Raw genomic sequence first — 12,127 nt, 5'->3', positions numbered from 1 at the left:
AAGACAGAACATAAAACTAGAACAAGAAACGCGGCAATGCCACGAAACCAGGTTTTCAACACTTTTCATAAGAATAAACAAGAGTGCCAGAATGTCACAATATACGCCCGTCACAGGAAATTTCTTTACTCTAGCACCTGTATTTGCAGATGTAATTTTAATTTTGTGGTTGTTTAGTAATCATTGTAATTCTTTTGTTTTTCTAAGTCCACAAAAAAACTCCTTACCAGGTAGAGATACCTTAAAATACACCTAAAATTAGAAAGTAACAACTATGTTGTACCACAGAAAAGTGGTCTTGGTTTTTCCCTACGGTCAATTATAAAAAAGTTACAATATAAGTTATTTATAGTAACAACTAAGGGAAGTTAATCTTAAAAAAAAAAAAAATACAAAAAAAAAAAATACAAAAAAAAAAATTGTAAGTCCACACAGCAATCCTTACCAAGTAGAGATTGGTCAAAATACACCTCAAAATTGGATGTAACATGCATGTTGTACTACAGAAAAGTGGTCTCGATTTTTCCCTACGTCTAGTAATGAAAAAGTTACAATATAAGCTATTTATAGTAACAACAAAGGGAAGTAATTCTAAAGAAGGGAACTGTGCAAGACACTTCGTCTCATGATGGTGTATAATTGTGCCAAGTTACATCAAAATCCCTCTATGCATGAAGAAGATATGCTCCGGACAAAGTTTTCATTCTTGTATCCTTTGACCTCTAAGTGTGACCTTGACCTTAGACCTAGGGACCTGGTTCTTTTGCATGACACTCCGTCTCATGATGGTGAACAATTGTGCTAACTTTCATCAAAATCCCTCCATGCATGTAGAAGATATGCTAACCCTAACCCTAACCCTATTTTTAGTAACAATGACCTTGACCTTGATCCCAGAAACCCCAAAATCAATCCCAAGCTACAACTTTATATAAGTTTTCTATACACTAAGTTTCATCATGATAGCTCATTCCTAAGTTAAGTTATTGACCGGAAACCCTTTTTCTATTTTAAGTAACAGTGACCTTGACCTTGACCCCAGAAACCCAAAAATAAATCCCAGCCTTTGTCTTGATATAAGCTACATACATACCAAGTTTTATTCAAATATCTTTACCGAAACAAAAGTTATTGACCGGAAACCCTTTTTCTATTTTAAGTAACAGTGACCTTGACCTTGACCCAAGAAACCCCAAAATCAATCCCAGCCTTTGTCTTGATATAAGCTACATACATACCAAGTTTTATTCAAATATCTTTACCGAAACAAAAGTTATTGACCGGAAACACCAGTTTGACGCCGCCGCCGCCGCCGCCCGCCCACCCGACCGACATCTACCCCAATCTAATAACTCAGGTTTTAACAAAAGGTTGGTCCCCCACCCAACTTTTAAGTCAAAAAATGAAACATGAATTTTAAACTCAAACAAGACGGCCATGATGGCCCTATATCGCTCACCTGTTATCATTGCACTTGAGGACAAGAAGGTCCTCAGAAAAAATATCTAAGTCCAAAGGACAGGAACAACAAAGGGAAGAAATTTAACCAAAAAGAAAAAAAAATCTTACAAGGTATAGATATGTTAAAATACACCTAAAAATTGGAGGTACCATCCTACCATCCATGTTGTACCACAGAAAAGTGGTCTCATGTTTTCCCTATGGCCAATAATAAAAAAGTTACTAAAAATAAGCTATTTATAGTAACGTAAAAGGGAAGTAGTTAAAAAAAATATTGTAAGTGGACAAAAGAAGGATCTACCAAATAAATCTGTTGACATAAATGAAATTTCAGATCAGTATCTTCATTAGTTACAGAGATATACCCATTTTATTTTGAAATAAAGGGAGGTAATTTGACATAAAATCAGTCCATAGTTATCTACCCTGATTGGCTCAGTCCAACTAATGACAATAATGAAATTTCAAATAAGTCCTATAAGTACTTACTGATATAAATCCATTTTGACTACAATCAGGGGAGGTAATCAGATATAAAATAACTCTGGAACCTACGATTGGATCTGATTTGTCATGGAATCCAAGATTTATTGTTGTTGAAGATATTTTGGAAATTTGTATAAAAAAAAACATAAATGAAGTCTCTGTATGGCTGCAAAAGCCAAAATAGCCAATTTTTGACCTTTCAGGGGCCATAACTCTGGAACCCATGATGGAATCTGGACAGTTCAAGAAAGGAACCAAGATCTTGTGGTGATACAAGTTGTGTGCAAGTTTGGTTAAAATCAAATCATAAATGAAGTTGCTATTGTGCAGACAAGGTCAAAATAGCTTATTCTGGCCCTTTCAGGGGCCATAACTCTGGAACCCATTATGGGATCTGGCCGGTTCAATAAAGGAACTGAGATCTTATGGCAACACAAGTTTTGTGCAAGTTTGATTAAATTCAAATCATAAATGAAGCTGCTATTGTGCAGACAAGGTCAAAATAGCTAATTCTGGCCCTTTCAGGGGCCATAACTCTGGAACCCATAATGGAATCTAGCCAGTTCAAGAAAGGAACCAAGATCTTTTAGTGATACAAGTTGTGTGCAAGTTTGGTTAAAATCAAATCATAAATGAAGCTGCTATTGTGCAGACAAGGTCAAAATAGCTAATTCTGGCCCTTTCAGGGGCCATAACTCTGGAACCCATAATGGAATCTGGCCAGTTCAAGAAAGGAACCAAGATCTTATGGTGATACAAGTTGTGTGCCAGTTTGGTAAAAATCAAATCATAAATAAAGCTGCTATTGTGCAGACAAGGTCAAAATAGCTGATTTTGGCGCTTTCAGGGGCCATAACTCTGGAACCCATAACGGGATCTGGCCAGTTAAAGAAAGGAACCGAGATCTTATGGTGATACAAGTTGTGTGCAAGTTTGGTTAAAATAAAATCATAAATGAAACCACTATCGTGCAGACAAGAAATTGTTGACGGACAGACGGACGCACGCACGCACGGACGGACGGACGGACACACGACGGACGAAGGGTGATCACAAAAGCTCACCTTGTCACTATGTGACAGGTGAGCTAAAAAAAATAATGTGAAATATTGTTCTTTTAAACCAAAATTTCCTTTCTTCTAATTTTTTATAACAGTATTGTTGCAATTTAAAACTAATTTAAAATGTAATAATCCTTTTGAATTTTAAATATTTACAGCAAAAAATCAGAGATAAAAACTTACCATACCAACTGTTGTAAGTCCTTCATGAACTTTTTTTGTCAAGTGAATACTTTTAAACAGTTCCAGTAACTCTGGCCCAGTATAAATCAGTGACGTATTCTTTATTTCCATCGGCTTCATCAGTTCTCTATACACACTACAAACATGTCCATCTGGTTCATTTGTTATACTGTCAGAACCAGCTTTGTCCAATTTATCACAGGTACATGTAACAGATTCTGATTGATCAGCAGTGTCAACAGTAACATTTTCGAAATCTTTTTCATTATGTCCACTTCCTAAATTTGCAGCTGTATCAAAATTTTCCTCATTCTCATCTCTAATATCATCTACATCATACTCGGTGTTTCTTTCCAGTTTATTTCTAACATCAGCTGCAAGAATATCTTTACAATCATCACTTCTTGCAGCAATGTCATCAATTCTCTTTTCTATTCTGGCAGTTTCAGCCAAATTTTCCGCAACTTTTACCTTGTCATCAACAGATTTATCATCATCCTTAAAATCATCATCATTATCTACATCATTACTATCACTTTTTTCCCCTTCATCCTCATTATCAACTTCTTCCTCACTGTCAAGATCACCTCCATTTTCAGCCTCTTTTTCACTTTTGGCAACCTGTTCTTGTCTTGCAGTTTCCTCTACAGCCGACCAGAACACTACCCTGATACCCCTCTTGGTGAAATAGTCTGCCCAAATCTCTCTGAAAAAGAAATTGAAAATTTAAACCTTACCAAATCTGAGCTATACCTATATATTCCCTACATACAGGATACAGGAAGGACAAATGGTCCACAATGGTTTAACTTAGGCTAATAACTGATACTATTTTGGTAGTTTTGAAGATATGGAGCAAAGCTATTTGATCACTGACCACTTGAACTTGGAACAAATGACTCGGGTCCTGTGCTCTATCTGACTAAAGCTCTCCATCTTTCTAAAAGTTAGATCTGACAACAGATCCTTCCGTATAATCGGATTTCCAATATTGCTATTTTTATTTCAACCAATCTATTTTTATCTGAACCCAATCAGATGACTCATTTCAAGAAGTGTTTGGCTAAAAGGGACTGGACTCAGATTATGACTAAAACAATTTTTCTTTAGAATAAAAGTTTCATTGTATTACGAGCATAAAAACATGAAATTTTGTTTCTATACTATCTTTAAACAAGAGGGCCATGATGGCCCTATATATAGCTCACCAGAGTTGATCTGGCCTACTGACCTAGTTTTTGACCCAACATGACCAAGAGTTGAATTTGACCTAAAGATCATCAAGACAAACATTCTGATTAAGTTTCATAAAGATTGGGTAAAAAATGTGATCTCTAGAGTGTTCACAAGGTTTTCCTTTGATCTGACCTACTGACCTAGTTTTTGACCCCACATGACCCAGTTTTGAAATTCACCTAGAGACCATCAAGACTAACATTCTGATCAAGTTTCATAAGAATGGGTAAAAAATGTTTGTTTGTTTGTTTGTTTTGGATTTAACGTGTTTTCCAACAGTATTTCAGTCATGAAACGGCGGGCAGCTTACCTAACCAGTTTTCCTGGATTCTGTACCAGTACAAACCTGTTCTCCGCAAGTAACTACCAACTTCCCCACATGAATCAGAGGTGGAGGACTAATGATTTCAGACACAATATCGTTTATCAAATAGTCATGGAGAACATACGCCCCACCCCAGGATCGAACTCACGACCCCACAATTCATAGACCAACGCTCTTACCTACTGAGCTAGGAGGGCGGGCTAGGGTCAAAAATGTGGTCTCTAAAGTGTTCACAAGCTTTTCCTTTGATCTGACCTACTGACCTAGTTTTTGACCCCACATGACCCACTTTCGAACCTGACCTAGGGATCATCAATACTAACATTCTGACCAAGTTTCATAAAGATTGGGTCACAAATGTGGACTCTAGAGTGTTCACAAGGCAAATGTTAATTCATGACTGACAAATGCTGCACGGTGCACGCCGATGGATGCCAGACAAAGACCGTGTCACAATAGCTCACCTTGAGCACTTTGTGCTCTGGTGAGCTAAAAAGAAAGTGAAATCAAGAAAAAATTATGCCGGTGTCAAGAGCGGGCAGCCGCAGCAATAAATATTTTCCAGCCTCCTTGACCAATACACCACAGAGGAACACATACTTAGCGATGGTTAGATAAAAGTTTATCGCTGAGGCAGATTACCTGCAGCACCCCTTACAAATGCTTTTCAATTCTGAAGGGAAAAAGGTAAGAAAAACAACTACACACATAATTCTCATTTGTTTCTATCAGCTTTCTTATTAGAATTACATGTATAAACCCGTACATGACAATCACATATCAAACAAGAGGGCCATGATGGTCCTATATCGCTCACCTGTTGTCACTGCACTCGAGGACAAGAAGGTCCTCAGTAAAAATATTTAAGTCCAAAGGACAGGAACAAAAATGCGAAGAAATTTAACCAAAAGGAAAAAACAATTCTTACAAGGTACAGGTATGTCAAAATGCACCTAAAAATTGGAGGTACCATCCATGTTGTACCACAGAAAAGTGGTCTCGGTTTTTCCCTACGGCCAATAATAAAAAAGTTCCTAAAAATAAGCTATTTATAGTAACGTAAAAGGGAAGTAATTAAAAAAAAAATATTGTAAGTGAACAAAAGAAGGCTCTGCCAAATAAATCTGTTGACATAAATGAAATTTTAGATCAGTATCTTCATTAGTTATGGAAATATACCCATTTTAATTTGAAATAAAGGGAGGTAATCTGACATAAAATCAGTCCATAGTTATCTACCCTGATTGTCTCAGTCCAACTAATGACAATTATGAAATTTCAAATAAGTCGTATAAGTACTTACTGATATAAATCCATTTTGATTACTATCAGGGGAGGTAATCAGATATAAAATAACTCTGGAACCAACGATTGGATCTGATTTGTCATGGAATGTAAGATTTATTGTTGTTGAAGATATTTTGGAAGTTTGTATCAAATAAAACCATATATGAAGTCTCTATATGGCTGCAAAAGCCAAAATGGCCTGGTGCACAGTAAAGTGCCCAATTCAGCAAAAAATCATGTACATAGCCCCATCTTTCAAACAATACATGATAGAACTATGAAATAAAGTTTATAAGTAAGGTATGATACAGATGTAGATGTGGAGGTGAACATTTATCATGAAAATTTAGAAATAAAGTAGTGCAACAAGTTTAAGTAGGCAAAAATTAGCCATTTTTGCATGTAACGGGTTAGCATCTAAAATTTCATCATTTTTGTAAGCTGTCTCACAGAAATTCTGTTCTTTTTTACATCTTCACTATTAAATTTTGTGAAAGAAAAATATCTTTGCTTTCATTTGATATATAACATCATGTTCTTCTGTAATTCTTGTTCTGAGAATCATGGTTTGAACCAAGTTGTATGGATGTAACGCCCTAGAAATCTGAAAATGCTATACTTAAAAAAGTGAAGAAAAAAAGTAGTATCTTTTGGTGCTAGAACATGTGAGATGGCCTTGAAAGTTTGAAAAATATGCAAGTTGAAATAGTCAAAGTATCATTTCTGTACATCAAGTCTGTAAATAAATATAGCCGAATATCTCATCAAAAGTTAGTTTGTGACAAAAAATCCGTAATGTCCGTCCCCCTACCATAAACTTCATTAAGTGTTATAAAACTAGAAATTTGCAGCACATTTTTATTACATATGATGACATGAGTAACATTTCCAAAAGTTGTTGAAATCCATCAAGCAGTTTTTTAGATATTGACAAAAGTGTAAAAGTTATCTGTAATGTCCGTCCCCGTAATGTCCGTCCCCACTTATCATTGATTTGAAGTTGTATATATATTGTTATTTTCTATCAAATTCAATTCCTTTTATTTCTGATTTACCAATAGAACTGAAATTTTTAAAAAAATGCATTTAAAATCAGTAAAATACATTATTTTGTGATATTTTTTCTTAAAAAACACAGTGTGTGTAAAAAAAATGTCAAAATTTGTTGAAATCTTCAGCAAAATGAATCAGTTTCATACATGAATTTTACTTTCATATAAAGAACTCGTGCAAAAACATGAAAAAAGACTAATGAGTATATATATAAGGTAAAACTTTGCCAAATTTATCTATAAGCACATTTAAATGTGTTGGGGGACGGACATTACATTTTTGTACTAAAAACTACATGTTGAAAAAAGTAAGTAGAGTTTTAGTCTTCTGTCATCTTGAAATTTATAGTGTTGTTAATTTATAGGTTTTAACATCATATCGAGAAAACTATGCCCCTCTTTTGTCCCTTAGTAATTACAAAAACGTTTTGAAATGCTACCATTAACACTTGATCCCCCTCCCTAGTGCCCTACTGTATATTTCTTATCTCTTATATTTTCTCTTATAATTTCATCTACACAATAAATGGTCATAAGATGCATCATAATCATTCCTTAATTAAAACAACATATTAATTAGTGACCTATTGAGATGGCAACAACATGCCATTAAAACACAGGTGGCCATAGAAGATCACAAAATCACACTTTCTCAACAGGGTGCCAATATACAAGGGACCATAAAACCCCTAAACTGGATCTTAATTGATCATTATGGAATCTTTACCTAAAACACACTCTCTGATGTAAGTGTTATAATCCTGTGTATTGTATAAAATTAAAACCCTTAGTAAGGATATATTTTGCCTTTTTGCCAAGGACTTCCCCCTTTAAAAAAAGCATTATATTAAATTAAACCGTGAAAAATAAAAGACTGGTACAAGTATACAAAAAAAAAATAAATAAAAAAAATAAAATTGTTAAAGTGTTATATTTTTTCAATCATAGAACATTATTATGTTATCATTATTTCATTTTGTACCATTAACACAGCACTGATAGAAAGCTAAACTGATACAGTAATGTTATGGTCATCTACATTTAATATGCTTTTATTCTACTGGAAGGTTGTTAGGTATGGATTAGTTTTATGGGAATGCTTGTACTGTACGTATGTTTTTTTTCTTTGAAACAGAACAGTACTTGCATATATATGATAATATGCAGTGAAGAATTGATTGTAAAGCTGATTTTGCCAAATATTGCTTAATACTAGTAGAATACTTTTTGCAAATAAGTAAAAATGAAATACTTCAATCTCGCTCGCTTTTTAACTGCTATTTCAATGAATGTCTGAAATGAATTTCCTTTATCATTTAGTAAAACCATTTACTATATTTATAGACATATTACCTATTGAAATGACACAAATGTTCCCTTAGTTAAGAAATTTGAATTTCAGAGTAATTTATGTTCCAAAGTAGTTATAAAAGCTGAACCAGTCATTTTATGTAATGTCCGTCCCCCGTTTCCGGCACATATTTATTTATGATATTTTCTGCTTAAATGTAATATAAATAAGAGTATTTATGTTTCTACTTTGTTGTTTGTATTAATTAATTGCTTTAAAGGTGTTTTTCCTGCTGTAAATGTTCCATTTTTCCAAATTTTATATTAAAGTGAATTTTACGATTAACAGAAAATAATCGTAATTTCAAAAGAAATTAGCTATTTTTTTTAAAAAATGGAAAAGCAAAGAGTTAAGGCTTATATTTTCTTGATCTGTGACCTCAAACTATTAGAAAATACACGTAAAAGAACTGGTTTTGTATAAAACATTTACAGTAGGAATCTAATTTAAATGAAGGTGTAATGTCCGTCCCCAACCCGACATGGCAACTTAAATCCACTTTTTTGAAAAAAATTCACAAAAAGTTATCTATTTGGGTACTGATCCTTGTGCACAACATGTTGAAGTGTAGAAAAAAGGTATTTTTCAAAGCAAAGTAAAAACTTTATTTTTTGACTTAGATGCTAACCCAATTGGGCACTTTACTGTGCACCAGGCCAAATAGCCAATTTTGGACCTTTAAGGGGCCATAACTCTGGAACCCATGATGGAATTTGGCCAGTTCAAGAAAGGAACCAAGACCTTGTGGTGATACAAGTTGTGTGCAAGTTTGGTTAAAATCAAGTCATAAATGAAGCAGCTATTGTGCAGACAAGGTCAAAATAGCTAATTTTGGCCCTTTCAGGGGCCATAACTCTGGAACCCATTATGGGATCTAGCCGGTTCAAGAAAGGAACTGAGATCTTATGGTGACACAAGTTTTGTGCAAGTTTGATTAAATTCAAATCATAAATGAAGCTGCTATTGTGCAGACAAGGTCAAAATAGCTAATTTTGGCCCTTTCAGGGGCCATAACTCTAGAACCCATAAAGGAATCTCGCCAGTTCAAGAAAGGAACAAAGATCTTATGGTGATACTAGCTGTGTGCAAGTTTGGTTAAAATAAAATCTTAAATGAAGCTGCTATTGTGCAGACAAGGTCAAAATAGCTAATTCTGGCCCTTTCAGGGGCCATAACTCTGGAACCCATAATGGAATCTGGCCAGTTCAAGAAAGGAACCAAGATCTTATGGTGATACAAGTTGTGTGCCAGTTTAGTAAAAATCAAATCATAAATAAAGCTGCTATTGTGCAGACAAGGTCAAAATAGCTAATTTTGGCCCTTTCAGGGGCCATAACTCTGAAACCCATACTGGGATCTGGCCAGTTCAAGAAAGGAAACGAGATCTTATGGTGATACAAGTTGTGTGCAAGTTTGGTTAACATAAAATCATAAATGAAACCACTATCGTGCAGACAAGAAATTGTTGACGCATGGACGGATGGACGCATGAGACGCACAGACGACGGACGAAGGGTGATCACAAATGCTCACCTTGTCACTATGTGACAGGTGAGCTAAAAATTGAATCCTAGGTTAAATACATATTTTAATACATCTGGTGATACAATGAGAAACATATCATTGTTATAGACAGTCGAAGGTCATTGACGATGACATGAGCTTTACATTTCATTTAAATGGTCACCTTCAGTACATAAAAGACCATACATTGTATATAGTTATATGGTATCCAGAACTACATTAAAGACAGTTTTTTTGGGGGGATTAATGCCATTTTTCATCAGTGTTTTAACCACTATGCATTTAAACAAGAGGGCCATGATGGCCCTATATCGCTCACCTGTTATCATTGCACTTGAGGACAAGAAGGTCCTCAGAAAAAATATCTAAGTCCAAAGGATAGGAACAACAAAGGAAAGAAATTTAACCAAAAAGAAAAAAAATTCTTACAAGGTACAGATATGTCAAAATACACCTAAAAATTGGAGGTATCATCCATGTTGTACCACAGAAAAGTGGTCTCGGTTTTTCCCTACGGCCAATAATATAAAAGTTACTAAAAATAAGCTATTTATAGTAACGGAAAAGGGAAGTAATTAAAAAGAAAATGTACAAAAGAAGGATCTGCAAATAAATCTGTTGACATAAATGAAATTTCAGATCAGTATCTTCATTAGTTACGGAGATATACCCATATTAATTTGAAATAAAGGGAGGTAATTTGACATAAAATCAGTCCATAGTTATCTACCCTGTTGGCTCAGTCCAACTAATGACAATAATGAAATTTCAAATAAGTCCTATAAGTACTTACTATAATAAATCCATTTTGACTACAATCAGGGGAGGTAATCAGATATAAAATAACTCTGGAACCTACAATTGGATCTGATTTGTCATGGAATCCAAGATTTATTGTTGTTGAAGATATTTTGGAAGTTTGTATCAAATAAAAACCATAAATGAAGTCTCTATATGGCTGCAAAAAGCCAAAAATAGCCAATTTTGGACCTTTAAGGGGCCATAACTCTGGAACCCATGATGGAATCTGGCCAATTCAAGAAAGGAACCAAGATCTTGTGGTGATACAAGTTGTGTGCAAGTTTGGTTAAAATCAAATCATAAATGAAGTTGCTATTGTGCAGAAAGGTCAAAATAGCTAATTTTGGCCCTTTCAGGGGCCATAACTCTGGAACCCATTATGGGATCTGGCCGGTTCAACAAAGGAACTGAGATCTTATGGCAACACAAGTTTTGTGCAGTTTGATTAAATTCAAATCATAAATGAAGCTGCTATTGTGCAGACAAGGTCAAAATAGCTAATTCTGGCCCTTTCAGGGGCCATAACTCTGGAACCTATAACGGAATCTAGCCAGTTCAAGAAAGGAACCAAGGTCTTATAGTGATACAAGTTGTGTGCAAGTTTGATTAAAATAAAATCATAAATGAAGCTGCTATTGTGCAGACAAGGTCAAAATAGCTAATTCTGGCCCTTTCAGGGGCCATAACTCTGGAACCCATAATGGAATCTGGCCAGTTCAAGAAAGGAACCAAGATCTTATGGTGATACAAATTGTGTGCCAGTTTGGTAAAAATCAAATCATAAATAAAGCTGCTATTGTGCAGACAAGGTCAAAATAGCTGATTTTGACCCTTTCAGGGGCCATAACTCTGGAACCCATAATGGGATCTGACCAGTTCAAGAAAGGAACCGAGATCTTATGGTGATACAAGTTGTGTGCAAGTTTGGTTAAAATGAAATCATGAATGAAACCACTATCGTGCAGACAAGAAATTGTTGACGGACGGACGGACGCACGCACGGACGGACGCACGCACGGACGACGGACGACGGACGAAGGGTGATCACAAAAGCTCACCTTGTCACTATGTGACAGGTGAGCTAAAAAGACTTTCTCTTCTGACATGTTTTCACCCAGAACATGCAAAACATGATTATATGGCAATTAACCTAATATTGTGAAACAATCAATTTTCTAATGATTTCATGGTTGAGTAAACCCATGACATTAACCTTTAGCATGCTGGACACAATTGGTTCTGCCTTTGCAACCAATGTAGATCATGATCAGCCTGCACATCTGTGTAGCCTGTTCATTATCTGCACTGTTTGCTATTAAGTCAGTATATTTTTGGTAGGCACCCCTTTATATGGTTAATG

General features: G+C 35.1%; 1 protein-coding gene across 1 annotated transcript in view; it reads right to left on the bottom strand.

The window, feature by feature from the left end:
• LOC123527774 (large subunit GTPase 1 homolog) overlaps positions 1-12,127 on the bottom strand; it is a 53,609-nt gene that overhangs the window by 29,067 nt on the left and 12,415 nt on the right. Inside the window, exon 7 of the mRNA XM_045307438.2 lies at positions 3,192-3,897. Coding sequence (XP_045163373.2) covers positions 3,192-3,897 — 706 coding nt within the window. The remainder of the gene's footprint in view (positions 1-3,191; positions 3,898-12,127) is intronic.

The sequence above is a fragment of the Mercenaria mercenaria genome, chromosome 14 (assembly GCF_021730395.1).
Source record: "Mercenaria mercenaria strain notata chromosome 14, MADL_Memer_1, whole genome shotgun sequence".
Classification (NCBI taxonomy): Eukaryota; Metazoa; Mollusca; class Bivalvia; order Venerida; family Veneridae; genus Mercenaria; species Mercenaria mercenaria.
Note: the sequence above shows the minus strand (reverse complement) of the source record. Positions and strands in the feature narration are given on the sequence as shown.